The sequence below is a fragment of the Diceros bicornis genome, chromosome 32, assembly GCF_020826845.1.
Source record: "Diceros bicornis minor isolate mBicDic1 chromosome 32, mDicBic1.mat.cur, whole genome shotgun sequence".
NCBI classification, from domain to species: domain Eukaryota; kingdom Metazoa; phylum Chordata; class Mammalia; order Perissodactyla; family Rhinocerotidae; genus Diceros; species Diceros bicornis.
In genome coordinates this window covers 680619-702247 of record NC_080771.1, presented here as the reverse complement: position 1 = coordinate 702247, position 21629 = coordinate 680619, and the positions used below count along the sequence as shown (strand labels likewise).

Here is a 21629-nt window from a genome sequence, read left to right as displayed (position 1 = left end):
AGTACTCACTGTGTCCCAGGCACCTTGCCAAACACTTTCCGTGTATGATTGTGTTTAATAATTACAAATCGGGGGCCAGCCCGGTGGTGTAGTGGTTAAGTTTGTGTGCTCCGCTTCGGTGGCCCAGGGTTCTTGGGTTCGCATCCCGGGGTGGACCTACACACTGCTCGTCAAGCCACGGTGTGGTGGCATCCCACATACAAAATAGAGGAAGATTGGCGCAGATGTTAGCTCAGGGACAATCTTCCTCAAACAAAAAGAGGAAGATTGGCAACAGATGTTGATGCCAATCTTCCTCATCAAAAAGAAAAAACATCACGAATCAGGAAAATGAAGCTCAAAGAGTTAAAGTTGCTCAGGGTCACGTACTTTGTAAGTGGCAGAGCCTGAGCACAATGCTAGGTCAGTGTCACTCCAGTTTCATAACAGAAGTCTGACAGCTTGTTCAATAGAGGAGAAACGGAAATACATTTCCAATAGCTTAATATTAGTGTGACTGGCTAGGAAAAGAGCGTGGACGTCATCTAGAAGTAGGGGACTTGAGCAGATAGGCCTGTTTGTGTGTGTGTGTGTTTGCCTGTGTGGCTGTTACACACAAGTGGAGACGCCCGAGTGCTCGTCTCACCTTCCAGCAGTCGCAGGTGTCCTCTCCACGTGTGTCGCAGGTTTTCTTTGCAGGTTCAAATTTTGGATTAAAATATTTTGTTCATATGTTAATTGGCTTTTATCTTGATTACTGTGGTCCCCCCGTTGATCTCCCACCTCCTCCTGAAGAAAATGCCACTTCAAAAGTCTGCTTTCCGAAGAGCTCTTCCGTGCCCTCGTCTCTCAGCTCCCAGCTTGACTGCTTCCTTGACCTGTCGTTCGTGGATCCCGCTTCTTCATCTGAGGTTTGGAATCTCCAGTTAACCCACCTTTGCCTACATCATGGTTCTTAGTTCTTGACAAACATATTTTTGAGCCTTTTGTCTTGTTTCTCATTTGTGGCGTTTTTCCCCCCTGTCTTTTTCAGTTTATGGGAGTTCATGGCCTTTCTCTCTAGGTGGAAGCCTCAAGACTGTCTCTAGAATCTCTCTCTTACCAGACCAATTTTCAGCTTTCTAGGATGGAGAATCCAGTTGTTTTGAATTGATCATAAATCTACTCAGGTTAGTCAGTCATGACCAGTTGGCTAGGGACCAAAATTCCATAGTATAGACATGGCTGCTGGGAGTCTACTGAAATAAGCTGTGTTAGGGGCATTCCTGGAAAAGGCAGAAAGTTTACTTGCCAGGTACTCATCCAAGAGCTGCCTGCTACACTCTGTAGACCAAGGCATTAGAAAAAGTCATGATATCCTTGTAAACATGATGGAGAAACATGAGCTGAATCCTGGGGAAGTGGGTGGAATTGTAAGTAATTGAACAACCAGATCCAAAGAGAGTGGACTGATGTTAGCCTGGAGGCAGGTTGTTAGTGATGAGCTGAAGGGCTCTGCTCGCATTTTAGCGTTTCTGTCACTGATTCAGATGAGTTATCCCTAGAGTGCAAGTGCCCACGCGAACAGAGGCTGTGGTCTTGGCTTCCTTGGTGCTATCAGGCCACATTAAGAAAGTGGTAGTCATTTGTCATTTTCCAGTCACCCTCAACTCCCATTCCTGAATATACCACCCCCAGTCTTGGTGGGATGGTAAGTCCAGGGGGCTCCCATCAGGGCTGCCCTGGGAATAAGTGATACAAAGACCGGGAAATGGCTGGCGTTTGTTCACCCCTCCCCCCCACTCCCAGCCTTAGCTCTAGTCCCTTCTCCTGGGACTCCATTTAATGAACGTTGGACTTTTGGATTTTATCTGTTCTTTCACATTTTCTCTCCTCTTATCCTACGCTCTGGGAGGTTTCCTCTATTTTGTCTTATGATTCGTGTGTGTGTGTGTGTGTGTGTGTGTGTGTGTAAGATCAGCTGGAGCTAATATCCATGCCAATCCTCCTCTTTTTGCTGAGGAAGACTGGCCCTGAGCTAACATCTATTGCCAATCCTCCCCCTTTTTTTCCCTTTTTCTCCCCAAATCCCCAGTAGATAGTTGTATGTCATAGTTGCACATCCTTCTAGTTGCTGTATGTGGGACACCGCCCGAGCACAGCCGGACAAGCGGTGCGTTGGTTTGCGCCTGGGATCCGAACCCAGGCCGCCAGTAGTGGAGCGCGCACACTTAACCGCAAAGCTCCGGGGCCAGCCCCTCTGATTCTTCTTTTGAACATTTTTTTTCAGCTATCATATTTTGAATCTCTAATCGATTACTTGTCTCATTTTTCTGATTATTTTTTCAAATCAACCTCTTCTGGTTTTATAGAATCTTTCTTAAATCTCTCTGAGTCAAGTTTTCTTCTATTCCCTGATTATCTTTGTTTCCACTGGAATTTGTTTTTCACATCTATATATCTTGGTCTGTCTTTCTCAAGCTGCTGGATCTGGTAATATCTTGGTGACTTTTGCTTGTCTGGTCATATTTAAGAAAGAAGGTCCACGCAGCTGGGGTGGTGTCTCCCCAGGGAGAATTCTGGCTGAGTGCTCTGGACGTGAGGTGCAGGAGGTGAGTGGGAACTCATTTTTAGGCTGAGGCCACCTGACTGCCAGAATGAGAACTTTACTCAGAGACGTCAGGTTGATGACTAAAAACCTTAGATTCTGCAATATGAATTGTTTAATTTCTTGAGAGAGAGAAGAGCTGTCAGGGATTTGTTCGTTTACTTTTGCCTGAGGGTAAATGCCAGCTGCCTGTACTTGTTGGGTGTGTGTCTAAGGACTGGGAGTGGAAGCAGGTGGTGGAGAAGAGCAGGTGGGTACAGCTGATCCACCGTCAGAGCTTGCCCAGGTTCCCTCAGACTGACTGGCAGCCCTCCTCCACAGCCCTCACAGCTTGTCCTGGGCCTGCTCTCTACGGCGTCCTTTATCTGTTAACCCTCTCCCATTCGCTTTCTGGCTTCCAGATATGTGCTGACTCTCTCATCCCCATGTGACTCCCCCTTACCTTGTTCTCCTTCGGGTTTGGGGTCACTCTTTTGTGTACCTCTGTTCCTTTAATACAAAGAGTTAAGGCAGAGAGAGCATGTCTGGTTCATTAATAAAGGTTGAAAAAACAACAACACACATTTACTGTCTGCTATCCCACAAGTAATGTTTCTAGCAAGAGAACTCTAAATTAATGTAATATTTCCATTAAAATAAGTTATTTTTTATTGCTTAAAGTATATAAGTAATATACAAAAACATGCTTCTTATAAAACTGCAAATACAAAAGCTTGTGGATTGTAAAGGGAAATGAGCTTTTCCCTTTTTTTCCCCCAACCGAATTCTGCTCTTTTCCCACGGAGTAACTGCTATTAATAATTGGGTATATATCCTCGACGATTGCTAATGGATTTACATATCTGTGTCTATGTGTCTGATTATCAGGCTATTTGTCTTTTTAATTTAGATGGGGTCAAGTTTTACGTATTGTTTTGTGAATTTTAACTTGGCCATATGTCTTGGATAGCTTTTCCTGGCAATAGACGTAGAGCTATCATTCTGTCCCCGACTGGTTGACATATAAGTAGTTTGCAGTTTTCCTTTTCCTAAAAAGGCAGACTCTATTACTTTCCTGTTTCATTGACCCTTAGCATGCTTCCCACCCAAATTGAGAAATCCTTGTCATATCTGTTTTTTGTAAAGAATCCCAGTAGACTAAACTGGAAAACCTAACTGGATGAAATATAGCAAGTCGAACAGATTATAATACATGATAATGTTTGGAAGTGCAGTACTAAAACTTCTTTATTAAAATTCACATTATGCTGTCCCAGCTAGTGAATGGAACAGAATCAAATCGTGTCTATTCTCCTCAGAGCTAAGGGGGGCAAGCCAGCTTGCGTGTCATCCCTCAAACACACTAATAACAAACACCCAGGTTTAACATGTCCTTGTTCCCCCCACTGTTCTTTTCCTACTGTTTCCTGCCTATTTTTCTTAGTTTATTCTCCATGCTCTAAGCTCTTGATTTATTCTTTTTGTTATAGAACCTGAATCCGTTTAACCTCAAGCAGACCATCACAGTAACTTCCAGATGAATCCTATGTATAACCATGTATAGGAATATTTATGGACAAAAATACACATTTTGGGGACCCAGATCCATATCCGACATGGAAAAAGGTCACATTCTCCACTTTTGAAGAGCAGAAATCCTTTGCATGGCCAGTTCTGGCAGGTCTTTATGTTGTTCCATGCCAAAAGGTTCTTTTTTTTTTTTTTTTTTTTGCTGGGAAAGAGTCGCCCTGAGCTAACATGTGTTGCCAATCTTCCTCTTTTTTTTTTTTTTTCACTCCCCAAGGCCCCAGTATTAGTTGTATATTCTAGTTGTAAGTCCTCCTAGGTGAGCTGCCACCACACCTTGGCTACTGACGGATGAGTGGTGTGGTCCCGCGCCCGGAAACTGAACCCGGGCCGCCAAAGGGGAGCACGCTGAACTTTAACCCCTAGGCCATCAGGGCTGGCTCAACAGGTGTTGAGAGCTCTACTATGCTTGGTTAGTTTTGCCTTTCCTTGGCTCTGTGGCAGAATGACTTTTCTCCCCGTTTTCACATTTCTTCATCTGTAGAAGCCTGGTTGCTTACCGCCCTCCCTCTGCAAGGTCAGGTCAGAACTCCAGCTTATACTCTGCTTTTAACAAAAAGGACAACAGCTACCATTCACTGAGCACTAAACTACTACATGCAGGCACTGTTGTATGCATTTCACATTCATTATCTCAATCAAAACAATCCCATGCATTAGGCTCAGAGAGGTTGAGTTACTTGCTAAAGTCACACAGTAAGCAAGTGATAGAGCTAGGCTTCAAATCCAGGTCATTTTAGCAGCAAAGCCTGACCTCTTAACTACTATGCTACACATTTGCCGCTTAGCCAGTGAATGCTCATGACATATGAGAAGAGAAGCCTGAAGGCACTACTTAGTAGATGAGTGACTATGGTAGGCTAGGTAGTAGCCCTCCAAAAAATATTCACATCCTAATCCCTGGAACCTGTGAATTTTACTTTATATGCCAAAAAGGACTTTGCATATGTGATTAAGGACCTTGAGACGGGAAGATTAGCCTGGCTTATCCAGGTGAGCCCTAAATGCAGTCACATATATCGTCATCAAAAGGAGGCAGAGGGAGGTCTGACGCACAGAGAAGAGCTGATAAGGCGGTATGATCGTGGGGGCAGAGATCGCAGCAATGTGGCCACCAACCGAGAAATGCCAGCAGTTGCCAGAAGCTGGAAGAGGCAAGAAACGGATTTTCCCTCGAGCCTTCAGAGGAAGCTCGACCCTGCTGGCACCTGGGTTTGGCCCAGTGATACTAGTCTCTAGAACTGTAAGAAAACAGATTTCTGTTCTTTTACGCCGCTCCGTTAGTGGTAATTTGTTACAATAACTATAGGAAACTAATACGGTGACTTTGTGACCTCTCTCGGCCTCAGTTTCCTTATCTGTAAAATGAAGATATTAATGGTACACACCTAGAATTAAAGAAAACTAATGAATGTAAAATGTGGGCAGGGTGCCTGGCGCAGGGTCAGTGCTCAGCAGAGACTGGGTGTTATTGTTACTAACGGGCTCCGACGGGAATGTGTCTGGGGAGTTGTGGGAGCACATGGGAAGGAAGGGCTCGCGGCCTCGCCTCTGCTTCACAGGATGCACGTGACCACCCAGTAAGGTTGACAAGGCATCTTAGAGGCAGAGACATTGAAATCAATTAAAAGTGACACTACACTGCATTCACTGACCAAATGGCAGAGTTCACAGAAACGTTTCCACCCCCATTTCTGAGAGTGACGGCAGCCGTCAGAGAAACACCTTTCAGGTGGTGACTCTGGTTACCTGGTGGACGTCTCAGTGACTTGCTTATTTTTCTGGCTCTGATTCTGATTGGTCCTTCCGGGATGCATTAATTAATGAAAAATAAACACTTTCAATAAAGATTGTTACATTAAAATAAGTAAATAAAAATAAACACGGCAACTAGGAATCGAAAGTGTAAATTCAGTTGCCTGTCAGGAATGTAATCAGTGACCGTCACACTTTGCTGTATTGTCCATAGAAATGAGCAGAGGCCTGGGTCCCCGACGTCTAAGGATATTTCTCCCTGAGGGCTAGACTGGAGTGGGTCCAGGGAGTTGGCCTTTGAGCTGTTCCCATTTGTTCACCCAGCTCCAAGAGACGTCATCACCTTCACTGGGGGTTGCTCTGGGCTAGTGATGGAGGAGTTAGCAGCGTAGCCTGCAGTGGCTCTCGGTGAGCTGGGGCCAGCTGACACACGCCACTTAGGTCTCCAAGGAGGCAAGCTGCCCCTACTCACGCACGGCTGATGCACTTGTGGCTAAATGCAGTGCAGCCGGGGCCCCAGGCCAGATTCAGGGCAGGAAATAGAATGCCACCTCCATCACCAGGGAAACAATGGTCTGCGTGTGTGATTTAAACCGGGCCAACGAGAAAGCTCAAAGGGACAGTCAGCAGAGGAAAGGAGGAAGGGAGACCAGAGGGCAGCTTGCACGGATTTTGTCTTGGGTTATAACCACTGACAAGCCGCATAGCTGTCCCCATGTTTAAGATTATCTGCATATAAGATGGAGGTAAAAGTATTTACGCATCTCACTGGGGACTTATGAAAACAACATTCTGACTGACCTCTTGGGATCCATGGATGGAAGGTGGTATGTAAGTGAAATAACAAACTTACTCTGTGTGTTTTCAGTAGGTGCACTAGGGGCATGTAGACCCTCCAGAGAACACTTTGAGAGTCCAATCAAAAACAAACAACAGTAAAAACAAAGTTGTAGGTGCATGGATTTGTCTTTGGTTTTGTGCGGGTTTGGGGGAATTGCATGTGTAATTTAGACTTCAGAACTGTTTTCAAACTCACTGCTGTCTTTAGTCATAGTTACAGGTGCTTAAATCATTTGGGAATGCATAGAGAATTTGGGGATTGTTCCCAAATGTTTGCCAACTTTGCTCCAAAACATTCCCACATTAGTTCTACCGTGCAGTTTGTGAGCTGCACGTGGAATCTGCAGCATTTGTTCCCCAGTTGGAAGGTGGCGGAAATCTAGTTAACAAACAAAGCGTGAAAAGGAATCACTGCTCTTTTGCCCTCGGGTTTGCTATTTCTGAGGAGTCCTCTGAGTCTGTGGTGTGTACGTGTGTTCTGTTCATTGAAGGCTAAGCAGTTGACCTCAGCCCTGCCTGTAAGGTTATTAAAGGTTATGTTCTGTCAGCTGAGGTCCTGAGGGAGTCTATCGCTCTGTTCTTTGTTAATTAAACCTCTCTCTGGGACATATTTTATGTCGAGTCTAATTCCTGTGGGTCCAGGTAATGGTAACTATTATAGAAAAACAAACTTGTTTAATAACACAAATAACACACATTTTAAAAAATTAGAAAAATGATATAAATGAAATATAGAAAATAAAGATCATTGGCAATTCTCTCATGCAGAATTAACCATACTGGCATATATGTATATTTTAAACAGAAATGGGATTCTGATGTACGTACTTGCTGTTTTTCGATCTGCCTTTGGGGTGAAGTCCTCCCCTCTTGTCTGGGAGGAATGCCGTAGACCCTTCGAGTCTCTGGCCCGCAGTGGGAAGGGTCCCGCTTCTGCTGCGGGCGTGTGGAGTGGTGCAGCGAGGGCCTCAGATTTTCAGTCAGCACTTGCAAAAGAACTTTCAAAGACTCTTCTCTCAGATGTCACTCCACTTCCTTAGCACTCCTGTGCTTTGGCAACAGCATACATCCCAGAACTGGTAAACACTTGCTGAGTTTAGCTTCTGTGTGGATGATGGTCCTGTGCCCTCCCAATCCATTTGCAGCCTGCTGTCAGGTCCATGCCGCCTCCCCCCACCCCCCACCTTTTTTCATGAAACAGAACTTGATTAAGGCATGACTTACATGCAGTACCGGCACAAAGCTTCCAGCCTGTTGAACTGAGTACAGCAGACCTGTATGCATGTGTACATACACCAGCGAGACCACCACCGAGGATATAAAACATCTCCGACATCCCAGAAGTGGCTTTGTGTCCCCTTGGAGTCAGTCCCCGCTCCCCCCCCCCCCCCCAGGTAATCGTTCCATCCATTCTTAAGCACTAATTTTATCATGTTATTTCCCACCTAAACACATTCCACAGATTGTTGTCCCTGTGTCTTGCTGCTTTGCGTCTCTGCCTGATTTTCCTGGTCCACTCTCTTAAGGATCCTGCCTGCTGAATCACTTGGGCCTCCGTTGACACCTCCTGCCTGAGGCCGGTCTGCATTATCTCTCCCACCTGCTTTGTTCCCTCTGTGTCCTTACTAGAACTGCCCTTTGCTTGGCCTCCCCAAATCTCACCCATCCTTCAAGGCTCAGCTCAAGTCCTGTTTCCTCCAAGAAGTTCTCCCTCTTTGCCAAATTTTTTTTGATTTCTTTGATTCCCTCTTACACCCTGAATTAGTTGACACCACGTGACTGAGCTTCTGCCAAGACTTGGGGCCACAGAAGCCAAGCACTATGCTATTCTTACTTACGATTCCCGATGACCACTGATGTCCTGCAGCAGACAGTTTTCCAAACCTCCTCTTTCCTCACCCATTCTCTCCCACCATGGGGCTGCCCCAGGCCTGCCACACCCCAACCCCAGACCCCGCTCCCCCCAGTCTTTCTCCCCCCATTTCCTTCCCCGCTCTTGGCGCTTTGCTACCCAGCTCAGCCAAATCCTGTCCTCCAGACCTCAGGTCCCACCTCCCACTCGATCTTCAGGTTTGACACCAAAAGGTCCTAAGCCCAGGCTCTCCTCAGAGGGTGGGGCTAGACTAAGGGGAGAGAATTTGAGCAGATGAAGACAGAATTCTTTTTATCAGATACAGGAGGGCTGGAAACACGGGTATATCATACAATTTTGCTCCATCCCGCCGACATCCTTTGCGGCTAGCAGTTAGTGACTATCCCACTTTCTCTGTTGTTCCCAGGTCTTAACCTTGCTCCCGCCCAGACTTTCTCAGTTTCCCATGGTACAAGCAGAGTTCCGAGCTCACGAGTGTTAGGACAATCAAGGGGTTGAAATAATATATTACAGCTAAAGCGCTTAGCACATGGTCTGCCCATGGTCCGGCTCAGAAAAGTGAGCTAATATCAAAGCTGCAGCACCTTCTCTGATTCCTGTCAGCCAGGCCAGGTGATCGGGGTCCTGAAGTGATGTGGGTGTATGTCTGTCTGTCTGTCTGTCTGTCTGTGTATGCGTGCCAGTGTGTGGCAGCTTGGCCTCCTCCGGGGCACTCGTGGAGACCTGGCCAGGGCGCCTCGCTGAGGGAGGAGCTGAGCTGTAGCTGGCCTCTCATCAGGCAGGAGCCGCGGGTCGTGGCCTCCTCCCTCACTGCAGCATACCCCAGTCTTTGGGGGCTCTGTGTGTCTTCGTTGCTTCCTGAGTAGTTTTACTTGGAGAGGCGAGAGCTGGACCCTCCCAGCCTGGAGATAACCAACTAGGCTCCCAGCCAGGGTGCAAGCAGCCCCATTGACGAGAAGCGAGGCCGCCAACCCATTCTGCTGCTGATCCGGGCTTTCCTCTTCCTGGAGGGCTGCCTGAAGGGAAGGTTCCCAGCTCGTCCCCTGGGTCTGCGCCGGGATTCTGGGATTTGAACCCAGGTCAGCTCTGCCCTAGGACTCCCTCCCTTCTTTCCCCCTCCTTGGACCACACGGTGTTTGTTACACAACTGGACACTCCGCTAAGTGATGCAGGAAGTAGGGCCCCAGGGAGGCAGATACCGCCCAGCAAAGCAGATAACCAAGTGAAGCCTCTGGATGCCTCTGGGGCCTGGGGCAGGGTCAGAGATAAGCGGAAATGCCAGGCTTATCGCCGCCTGAGTCCTACAGAAATCATCCTGGTCGGCCAGCCCACCTCATTCTTAGCACTCCGGGCAGTTGGGCATCTCCAGGCGGAGTAAACACTGAGTTGGCACAGCCGCCACGGCCCCAGGATGGGGACTCTGTGCCCCGCTCCAGCTCTTCGCGGTCCTAGCGCCAGAGGCCAGCAGCGGGCGTCGGGTTACACCCAGATATGTTTGGTAAGGGCGGCTCCGGGAGGTCTGCTTTGAAGTATGAGCCTGAAGAACAATTGTCAGGGTCATGGGACTGAGGGAGCCTCGCTGACAAGTGTTCCACAGAGCTAGGTCCTCCTGGACCAAGAAACTCAGTCAGGAGGAAGCTTTGGTTGGGGGTGGTCAGCTTGGGCCTTTCCTAACCAATGCAGGGTGTGGTGGGCAGACGGGGCCCAGTGGCAGCTAGCCCCGAGGTTGTCCGCCTTGAACCCTGCGGGGCTTTCTGAGTCCTGTTTCATGTCTGGTTTCCTTTCCTGAGTAAGCTCGGCTTAATGGAGGACGGATTGCGCTTTCTGAGTGCACGCAGGGGAGGTGTCCCTGGCGAGGCTGGCTGCCTGGGAAGCTCGTCTAGGATTGGGGAGATGCCCCCTCTTCCTCCTGCGTGCACCCCGCGGTGGGGTGACTGAGCACCCTGCCGTTCTGTGGCTGACCGTCGGGTGGGTGGGCGGGGAGGGGTGGTGAGTTCTAATCTCCACTGTTTTCTTGTACCTACCATGTGCCAGGAGCTGTGCTAAGTGTTTTACTTACGTGAACACTTGAGCGGCCCTGTGCTTATTGCACTGTGAGCCCCTTTGCAGACGGGAAAGCTGTGCTGAGGGAGGTGAAGTCAGTCCCCGGGATGTAGCTGGCCCAGACAGCACCTTTGTGTGATGTAGAGAAGTGCACCCTTCCTCAAGACACGTAGCCTCCATCTCAGAAAATTGTCCTGATATTTGACTCTCTTAGAACAGGGCCCTTCACTGCCACGTGCTGCAACACTTGTTATAAATACACAAACTTACAAAGTGTCCAGTACACTGGCCTCCCCTCAGATGTTGTGCCCTTGAGCTCTGCAAACCCGCTTCCCGTCCTGCTGCTCAGCGGCAAACACACTGAACTCCTTCACCGGTTCTTCTGGCGTCTGCCTCACCCTCTTCCTCCTCAATTTTGCACGAGGAGTACAGATTCAGTTCTCTCCCTCTCCCCACTCCACCCCCCACAATAAATAGTTCACTGTCTTAACTTAATAAAGTGTTTACCTTATTATGGCTGTAAACGTCATTTACTGCAAAATCAGTTATGTACTTTAATCTCCCCCTTTCGTTTAAGAACCTTGAATTTCTTGGAGTCTCGAATTCCTTTTGTTCCCCTCTTGCCCTGTCTGCCAGCATCATCCCAGTAGCTAACATCTGAGCGCTTACCGTGCGCCCAGCACTGTACCAAGTGTCTCGCAAGCACTCTCAGGCCACCCCCCACACCCCAGCTCCATGGAGAGGGCACAGTGTTCCTCTTATGTTACAGCCCAGGCAGTGCAGACACAGAGACGTTCAATAAACTGGCCACGGTTCTGCCTAATCACTGGCAGACGCAGGATAAATCCAGAGGGTCAGACACCAGGCCCCACGCTCTGAACATTTTAGAGCGTCTTTAATTGGATTATGTTGTGTACTGCTTTCCCCCTGGAATCCTCCCTTTTGGGGACTCTCTCTCTTCCTGCGTCAACTTTGGGCCCTGGCTGAAGCTGTCGTTTCCTGGAGCTCTGTTTTTCATTTGTTTAGTCCCTCATTTTGCTGGACAATATCCTCAAAGCAGCTTCCTTAGACAGGCATACATTTTTTACATGTTTGCAAGTCTTAAAACTCTTCATTCTGTCCTCTGACAATGGTGCCATGTCTTCAAAATTCTAAGGGGACATGCTTTCCAATCTAGAGTTTTATGTCCACCCTGTCTTCCTGCGTGCAGTGGTTTTTAGGATAAGAAGTCTGAAGTCATTCTGATTTCAGTTCTTTCATATGTGATTTCTTTTTCTGTTTACATTTTGGGGAGCTTTGATCATCTTCTCTTTATCCCTGTGTTCTAAAATTGCATAATGACTGTAGTATTTCTTTGATAAATTCCTTCCCTCTTTCTTTCATTTCTCCTCCTGAAACTCCAGTTAATTAGATGTGGGACCAGCTGGATCCATTGTCTGAGTTTCTTATGTTTTCTCTCCTAAGGTACATGTCTTCATCTTTTAGTTCTATGTTCTGTGAGATCATCTTTATTTTGTAATCCCTATATTGGATTTAAAATTTTTAACATTCATATTTTTAATTTCAAAACATCTTTTTTATTCTATGCTTGTTCCTTTTCCATAACACCCTCTTCTTTTTTAATAAATGGAATAGCCTTTCACGCTTTTCTGTGGCTATTAATGAGAACTTTTTTTTTTCCTTTGGTGAGGAAGATTATCCCTGGGCTAACATCTGTTGCCAATCCTCCTCTTTTTGCTGAGGAAAATTGGCCCTAGGCTAACATCCATGCCCATCTTCCTCTACTTTATATGTAGGATGCCTGCCACAGCATGGCTTGATGAGTGGTGTGTAGGTCCACACCCAGGGTCCGAACCTGTGAACCCCGGGCCGCCGAAGCGGAGCATGCAAACTTAACCACTAGCCACTGGGTTGGCCCCAAGAGGCTTTTTAAAACTTTCTTCTATTTCTTGTTTTCCCTGTTTCCTCCACAATTATGTTTCTGTTTATTTGTCTTGGGCTCCCCTTTTCATCTTGGGTGCTTTCTTTGAATACCTGGTGATCGTTTTTTATCTCTGCATACTTCAGAATAAGGCACAAAAAGACTGGGTGGGTGGTTGAGGCTTGTTGACTGCTTGGCTTTGTTGAGGATGACCAGAGGGGAGCTCCCAAGGGACCCCCAAAGCCCCTACACAGAACTCTTGTCTTGTGGACCATTGAGTTTCTCCAGAAACAGACCTCTGATCTCCAGGGAAGGTGGGGGGGGCTCTCTTAGCCATGCCCATTCTGTGTAGACGTCGGGGAGGAGGAGAGCCAATGCTCTGGAATGGGTTCCTCAGCCTTACATTTCTGCTCCCCTCTACTCCACCTGGGGTCTCGGGGTCCACAGGCCTCCCTGGGGTTCTACAGGGAAAACTAGCTGTCACCAGAAAGGCCAGGGAAGAATCTGGGGGTTCAGTGCACGCTGACCCCAGTCTATGATAAGTCAGCCTGTGTTTTTCCAGGAGCGAGTCAGCTGCCCTGTCCTCATCCAGAAGAGATGAGGTGTCATTGGATTTGCTACTCTGTGTCCATCCTCTCTGCTGCCTCTTCTCTGGTCTGCGTTCTCTTGACTTGAGGGCTGGAAGTCCGCCCCTATCCTCTGGGCAAGGGCCATTGCTTAAAAAGAGTTGCCTGTGGCTCTTGCTGTGCTCGGTACATCAGGATGAGTTGGAGAGAAGCGACACATCGGCCCTCAGAGGACCCATGTGCTCATAAACTCATTTCTCTTGCAGGCTGAGAAATGAAAGGGATTCAAAGCTAGTGCTCTTGGCTGCTCCTTTTCATCCGAGAAGCCTCGACGACTTCTCCTGTTGGCATCTTCTGAGCTTTCTCCCAGAGCGGCCCAGAGCTTACTTCTGGGAGTTGTCGGGCTTTCCTGCCCTGTGCTCCTTTGATTGTTCTGGGAAACCCTAGCCGCTGACCCTCCTGCTGCCAGTCTCCCTCTGGTCAGTCCAGCCACTGCTTCCTGCTGGAGTCTCCTTAGTCCATTCCTTCCCCGCAGTTGTATTGAGTGCTCACATGTACCAGGCACGCTGGTGCGCCTGAGGGTCGAGGCAAGCCTAAGAGGCACTGTTCTGGCCTCAAGGAGCTTCAAGGTAGTTCTGGAACAGTGGATGACAAAGCAGCCACATTTCTAGTAAATCAGCTGCCTTGCAATCACGTGTTGCTTAAGGGAGACCTGGGGCGAATCCTTTTGTAATTTAAATAATTAGCTTTTGATATAGATCTGTCTGGGGCTTTTGTTCCTTTGCTTTGGGTGCGTCTGGACTTTCAGGATATCTTTTCTGGCTCTGTTAACCTGGAACTTGCCTGGGTGCAAGTTGCTACCGAAATCTCTCGAGCAGCAGTCATAATGAAGCAGCCTGTGCGTTGGTGGGAACTCGCTCCCAGAGACAGGGTCTGTCTCCTTAGACTGGTGGGGACTTCATTCCACAAATATTCTCCGCACCTAATAAAAGACAGACGTTGGGCTGAGTGTTAGACTTCCAGAGAGTTCTCTAGGCAGCCACTTCCCCAAGTCTGCCACAGGGAGCCCTCGTTCCACAGGCAAGTGTTAAGTGGGAAGCTGGGGAAGGAGGAATCCCTGGTCCGATGCCGGTTTCTCTGTGGCAGAGGAAGTCCTGCTGAGATGCATGGTGAATTCCCTGGAGGGGCCGGAGAACAGTCTTTCCCAATTTCCTTTTCAGGAAAGTTTGTTAATTTGTGTGTTTGTTGTAAATCACAGTGAATAGAACAGACCAGGGCTCTGTTGAGCATGCTCCAGGGCATTCTGCCAACAATACCAGGACAGTGTTCCCCAGAAAAAGGTCTGGGTTTCTACATGGGCTACATAGGGCAGCTGTCCCGATAGAGAGAGGGTAGCGAGGGGGTGTGTGGTCACGCTGCATTTGCACAGCAAGCACACGGCGTTTGTGGGTCACCTGTAGCTTAGAATAGCAAAATGATCTCAAGGTGCTTCTATTTATTTATTTTTTATTTTTTATTTTTTGGTGAGGAAGATTAGCCCTAAGCTAACATCCGTTGCCAATCCTCCTCTTTTTGCTGAGGAAGATTGGCCCTAGGCTAACACCAGTGCCCATCTTTCTTCTCTTTATATGGGAGGCCGCCACAGCATGGCTTGACAAGCGATGTGTAGGTCAGCGCCCAGGATCTGAACCTGTGAATCCCGGGCCGCCGAAGCAGAGTGGGCAAACTTAACCACTACACCACCAGGCCAGCCCCCTAAAGGTGCTTTTAGATGTCAGATTTCCAGGACAAAGTTTATTCTCATAATTGCTCATATTCAGAAGGGGGAAGCTTAGGAGGACACTAACATCTCCCTCCCTGGTGCCACCATTGGCTGCAGCTGAACTGACCTCAGGAGGCCGTGTGCCGGGGCGACCTTGGACAAGTTCCCTCTCTGGCCTTGCTTTCTCTCTGTGAGGGCCTGGAAGGAGAAGGTGTCACTCAACTGCTCCCTGGCCATCTTGGGCCTCTCTGGCGCCCCTCACGTCCCACCTCAGTGTCAGCCTGAGCATCTCCTTTTGTCGGCTTTATTTATTGATGCTTCTGTAAAAGTTCCATTCGAACCAAGGGTTTTGAGGCTAAAACGTTTGGAAACCACAGGAAGCAGGGGCCCCCTTGCTCTCTAGGGTCCTGCTGCATCTGTTTCAGTTTAGAGGTTCGGTGCCCAACACCTGCGTAGCTGTTGCTGGGGGAGCAGGGGTCACTGGCAGATGTGCCCGGAAAGTCCTGCGAGGAACACAGCCTGCGGATGGCACTTGGCGTGTCGCCTAGGCCGTTGTCCCTCACTTCTATTTTTAGGTACAAGTGACGAGTGACTGAGGGCCCCGTGTAGGGAGAGACCTGCAGACTCACCCCACAGGCAGCCTAAATACATGTTCAGGGCATCAGCAAACTAGGGGCACCAAAAATTTGTTTTTAATTTGCAGAAGCATCAAAATTTTCATCACGGCAAAAATCAGAGTGGCCTCACATTTATATTTGGTCTCGCTTTTTATTGTGAATTAGATGTGTGTGTGGCGGGTAGGACACCGTCTGCGCCTTGGTGCTCTGAGCCTCTGAAGGTCTTACTCTGCCCTGGGATCCCGGAGGCCCCTTGTAGAGGCCAGCTTTCAGGTCCATTACCTAAAGGACCCCTCCTCTTCCAACCTTTAGTTTTAGCTACCCGAACTCCTGCCTGCCCTGGATAAATTCTTAAAATAATTATCCATCAGCAGCCTCTCAGAGAGGAATGTTAAATGTTGCCATGATGTCAAAGGGGCCCCAAGGAGAAAGGTCTGGGCCAAACCCAGCCTGTCACTCATGGCCCACAGCAGAGTAGGAGATAAGAAAGGCAAAGGCTCAGAGAGAGCCCGGTCCCCTGGGCTCCCTGAACAACCCGGGCGATCCGTGTGGGTTGGCACTGCAGGGCCAGGCTGTTAGCTACCAAGAACAATGGGCTTGCAGACACCACTGCCCAAGTGAAACCAGGGGTCTGTAGCTCTTCCGATTCCTTGCCCTTGTCAAGCCTGCATCAGGATGTCGGGAGCCTCCAAGGAGAGTTTGGGGACCCCGGGGCTGCCGGCGTCGGGCAAGACCTGCTTAACTACCGTGGACAAAAAGCTTAACATGCTGAACGAGAAGGTTGACAAACTCTTGCATTTCCAAGAAGACGTCACGGAGAAACTGCAGTGCATGTACCAAGGCATGGGCCACCTGCAGCAAGGCCTGCACCGGCTGGAGGCCTCCCGGGTCCTGGGCCCAGCTGGGGCTGACCACACTCCTCCAGCTGATGTGCAGGCTGGGTGGCCAGAGGTCCTGGAGGTGGTGAGGGCCGTGCGGCAGGATGCCGCCCAGCATGGCGCCAGACTCGAAGCCCTCTTCAGGATGATGGTGGCCGTGGACAAGGCCATAGCTCTGGTGGGGGCCGTGTTCCAGAACTCGAAGGTGGTGGATTTCATCATGCAAGGGAGTATCCCCTGGAGGAAAGGAAGCCACGCTGATGGCCCTGCGGAGGTTGGTTCTTGCTTCCCTGCCGTGCCCTTCTGGCTGGAAGGGAGGCCCAGAGGCCCTGGCTGGGAAACTGGCCAGGTGGCTAGTCTCAGGAGAGGTGGGGGGCTGTTGTCTCCTTGTGCCTCCTGCGTGATCTGTTGATGGGGAAAAGGAAAGACAGAACCTTAAAGGTCATAGGTAGATTTGCCGACAGGACACTAACTGGCTGCTCTTCCCAGGGAAAGGAAGAGGAGGTGCCCTGTCGAGGTCTGTGGGGCCTTGGGCAGGTCCAGGGCACTTAGAAGTGGGAGATAAACCGGCCATTAGGGGGAGGAGGACCATGACCTTCCTTGGACATCCCGGTGACTTCTTCTGCTCCTTTCTGTGCCTTCACACCTGGGGTGGGAGACAGGTGGGGAGCATCAGTGTACCCTGACTGAGCCCCCGCTCAGGAACCCAGACCCTTCTCCCTTCCTGTCCCCAACCCTGTGCTCTGTCCTGGAGTGGGCGGAGCGTGCAGCTGCCTGTGGGGGGATGAGTGTTGACAGTGACCCAGGGGGACACAGCACAGGCAGGAGCCGGAGCCTGGGGGCGGAGTATGGCATTTCTGGGAGCGGCTGTTCCCAAGGGTTGCATAATCACCCCCACTGGCTAATGGAAGTTTGGCTGGGGTGGCCGTGTGTGTGTGTGTGTGTGTGTGTGTGTGTGTGTGTGTGTGTGTGTGTGTGGTGTGTGGAGGCAACACTCTGTTTGGGAACAACTAAGGATCAGCCACTTAGCAACACTTAGACGGCCTGGAGCCACCATTTCAGATGCCTGCAGCGACCCACCAGCCTCTGGTGAGAGAGAATCTGGGTTCCACAGGAGTCTGGGCTTGACTCTGTCAGCTACTGAGGCTTTCAGGAGCAGGGCTGCAGGAGTTTGCCATCCTTCCCCAGCCCTAGCAGGCCAGGGCTCACCCTGTTGCCCCCTTCCCCTTCCTGCCCTGCAGCCTCTCCCAGAGCATGCCCCCTGCACCCCAGCTCCCTGCCTTCTGCACCTCCCCGGTGAGAGATGTGACCTTCTGCTCTTGCCACTTACAACCAACCTCAGCTTTAAAAAGGAAAATTAATCTAATATATGCACATGGCAAAAACCATTCATGTGGTATAAAGAGCACACGTCTCCTGCTCTGTCTCCTCATCTCCAGGACAACCCTGCTCCCCGAGCAGTCACAGGCCCAGCGTCCTGTGAGACCATCCAGATGAAGTCTGTTTACCTACCAGCACATTGGCGTATATACCACCTCTTCATTTTGTTTTGTTTCACTCAAATGTTATTCACATTGTTCTGGCTTTGATTTTTTTTTTTTTTTTACCTAATACATTTTGGGCATTATCTCATATTTGTAACTAGAAAGCTTCCTCATTCTTGTTTCTTAAATTTGTAGAGCTCTCCCTTTTGGGGGATGTGTCTCAATTTGTTAATCAGTCCCATATCATTGTTTGTTTATATTGTTTCTCATTTTTAGCTATTATAGATAGTGATGCAGTAAGTATCTGTAGAAGTGTGAGTTTATCTGTATGAAGCACTTGTAGAAGTTGCAGTGCTAAGCCAAAGGGTAAATTTGTAAAACTGACCTTCAAAGAAGTTATTCTAACTTAGTCCCCTATTGATGACGTATGGGAATGCTTATTGCCTCCACTTTTGGTAACAATGCATGCTATCCAACTTTTTGATTCTTTGCCTGTGTGGGAGATCAGAATTGCCCACCTCAAAATGTCTCTTTACCTTGATTATTTTCTCTGAAAGAAACTTTGACATGCCGCGCCCCGCCCCCCCCCCCCCCCCCCCCCCCCCGCCCACTAACTGCTTAAAAGAATTTAACTCTCGGTATGGATAGACTGGGAGGGTCCTTGCTAAGCCCATTCCAAGTAAAAGTAGAAGTTGTCCTTTGTAAGAGAAATTTACATTTGTAAGGGAAATCTCCATTTGTAAAAGTGTCTCCCTCTCTGTACCAGGAAGAAGGGGGAACGACCTTATCTTTAGAAACTCTTAGTGCGCAAGGCAAGGAGTTAAATCTGCATACTCTTGTTTACTGTGCCTTTCTGGCAATCTCCCATAGCTGACTCCCCCCACCCCCAACATCCTCCTTTGTCTTTAGCTGAAGGTAGTATTTAAGGTGAGAACCTCTGCCATCTTGTCAAGAAACTCAGTTTCTCTGGTTTCTCCCATGTATACATGTTATAAAGCTTTGTTTGATTTTCTCCTGCTATTCGGTCTCATGTCAATTTAATTTGTACCCCAGCCAGAAAGGACCCAGAGTGGGTAGAGGATAGTCTTCCTCCTCTTCACCTGTCTGGTGAATAAAAACTGAGATCTTATTGTGCATGTGGCTTTTTTTACATTTTAGTATGAAAATTTTCCAAGATTTTTAAAAATAGAGATTGGTATAATGAACCCCAAGGGCCTGTAACTGGAGGCCAATTTTGTTTCATCTATTCCCCTACTCACTTCCTTCTTTCCAGATTATGTTGAAGTAAATGTGGGACATTGGATCATTTCCTCCATAAACACTTCAGCATTTATATCTAAAAGATAAAGCCTCCTTTTTTTTTTTTTGTGAGGAAGACTGGCTCTGAGCTAACATCCATTGCCAATCCTCCTCTTTTTGCCAAGGAAGATTGGCCCTGGGCTAACATCTGTGCCCATCCTTCTCTATTTTGTATATGGGACACTGCCACAGTACGGCTTGATGAGTGATGCTTTGGTCTGTGCCCAGAATCTGAACCCGCGAGCCCTGGGCCGCCAAAGCAGAGTGCGCGAACTTCACCACCACGCCACCAGGCTGGCCCTTAAAGGCTCTTTTAAAAAGCATAATCACGATACCATTATCATACCTAAACAGTAACTTAATATGACCAAAGTCAGTGTTCAAATTTCCCTGATCATCTTATGCTTTTTTTTTATTTGAGTCAAGATTCAAATAAGGCAATTGGTTATATGCCTCTTAAAGCTAACTGTTTTTTTTAATTCATAAAAAAAATTCAAAACTTTTTATTATGGAAAATTTCAAACATAACCAAGAGTAGATAGAATGGTATATCTCATTGTGGTTTGTATTTATTTTACTAGAAGTTTGAGCATCTTTCACAGATGTAAACCTTTCATATTTTTCTGTAAACTGCCTGCTCATGTGCTTTTCCCTCTTCTATATTTCAGTTTTTTGCCTTTTTTTTTTTACTGATTTGTAAAGCTCTTCATATGTTACTGAAATGAGCTGTCATATATGTTGCAGACATTTAGGCATTTCTCGATAGGATGAAGTCATAGAACTTTCTGTTTTCTGAGTTCTTGGAACATTTCTTGTCTGTACTGCTCCAATGGCACGTGGCTGAGCTCTCTTCTGGTCCTTGTGTTTAAGACACACCTCAGCAACCATCTATAGGTTTGGATCTCGTCTCCCAATCAGGCTGTCAGCTCCTTACTGGCGCATGCCATGAGGCTTCTGCTTCCCTCTGTGTACTGCAGCGAGGATGGGTCTCACAGGAGGTGTCCAAGAATGGGCCCTTAAGTAGAGCCCCAGCTGTTTAACACCTTGTGGGTGCTGAAAATGGTGCATTACGGAGACTTTCTGGAGACCCTTTTTGTGTTTCCTAAGAGACTAGGGGCATAGTAATCATTTGTGGAATTGATTAAATCCCAGCACTGGCTGTTATATTTGAAAATTATGCCAGGACGTTGTGAAGGTCCTCTTCGAGTCTTCTGAAGTGCCTGGTGGCACTTCCTGTGGTTGTAATAATGAATTAGCTTATTACTAGAAGCCAGGTGCTCTCTCATGAAGGACAAGTTCAGGCTCAGCTCAAATCATGGTCCAGCTGTTCAGAAGACATCAGTCCTCTAGAATGGTGTTTGGGGTCTCCTCCTTCCTCTGGGCGCGCCGGACAAGGCAGGAACCAGAAGATTGAGCCCTGAAGACAAAACCAGCTTTGTATGTGTTGTGTGCGCGTGTGTGTGTGCGCGTGTGTGCATGTGTGTCTGTGTGTGTGCCTGCCTACACCCAAGACAGAGGGAGGGAGAGGACAATCTGAGCCCAACAAGGTCTGCCAAAGGACAGTCTGTTCGAGTCCCTCTCTACCCGTGGGGTGAAAAAGGAGGCAGGCCATGATCATGCTTCCAGCCCCGCCGCTATGCGGCTGGCAGGACAGAGTCTGCAGAAAGAGGCCAGGGGAGAGGTCTCTGCTGAGCGGGGTCCGGGTCCCGGTGATGATATTGGTGATAGTCATGATGACAGCAGCCAGCTTTTATTTGTTAAGTGCTTACCGCATGCCAGCCGCTGGGCTAGGTGTTCCCCTGTGTTGTGCTGTTACCGTTAAGAGGGCAAAGCTTGGTGTCATGGAATCCCAAAGGCATGAGCAGGTAATGGGTTTGAGAGAAGTGGGCGCGGTATAGGAAAAACAGTAGAACCAACCCTCATCCTTAGTGTCAGGGAGACATTCCAGAGTGGTGAGAGCTATGGTGCCCCAGTTAGAGGGAACTGCTCCAGCCACTTTTTGCCATGTGGGCCTAGAGTTGCCAGATCTTCAGATTTTTTCAAGAGAAGCTAGGAACCTGGAATTTTTTTCTAATCAGTTTTATTAAGGTATAATTTACATACAATAAACTGCACATACACAACAAAATATGCACAGTGTAAGTATACAGTTCAACGAATGTGTAACACCCAAATCACCACCACCACAATCTTAAATATAGAAAGATTCTGTCACCCTAAAAGGGAACTTAAAATTTTAATGTAAAAATCTCCTAGATTTAAAATGTTGATAAATTAAAAATTTAAAATTGCTGTGCAAGCCAAACAAAATGTGTCTTGAACTCCTTTTGGCCTCTGGGCTCCCAGGGGGCTCTGTGGCCCAGGCAAGACAAGGGGCTGCAGGGGCCTTCGGCTCTGGGCTGAGACCAGACCTGCTGCTGTGACCAGTGCCAGGAGAAGTCTTAGGGGCCTCACGGGTC

General features: G+C 48.3%; 1 protein-coding gene across 6 annotated transcripts in view; it reads left to right on the top strand.

The window, feature by feature from the left end:
- MYLK3 (myosin light chain kinase 3) overlaps positions 1-21629 on the top strand; it is a 99673-nt gene that overhangs the window by 41577 nt on the left and 36467 nt on the right. For 2 of the 6 annotated variants that reach the window (XM_058527722.1, XM_058527720.1), the window contains exon 1: positions 14721-16661. The exons of 3 other annotated variants lie outside the window; for them this stretch is intronic. In XM_058527722.1, the coding sequence (XP_058383705.1) occupies positions 16185-16661 (477 nt within the window). In that variant the 5' untranslated portion in view covers positions 14721-16184. Of the gene's footprint in view, positions 1-9910; positions 10099-14720; positions 16662-21629 lie in introns of those variants that run through there. One more of the 6 variants, XM_058527723.1, reaches the window with a different exon arrangement.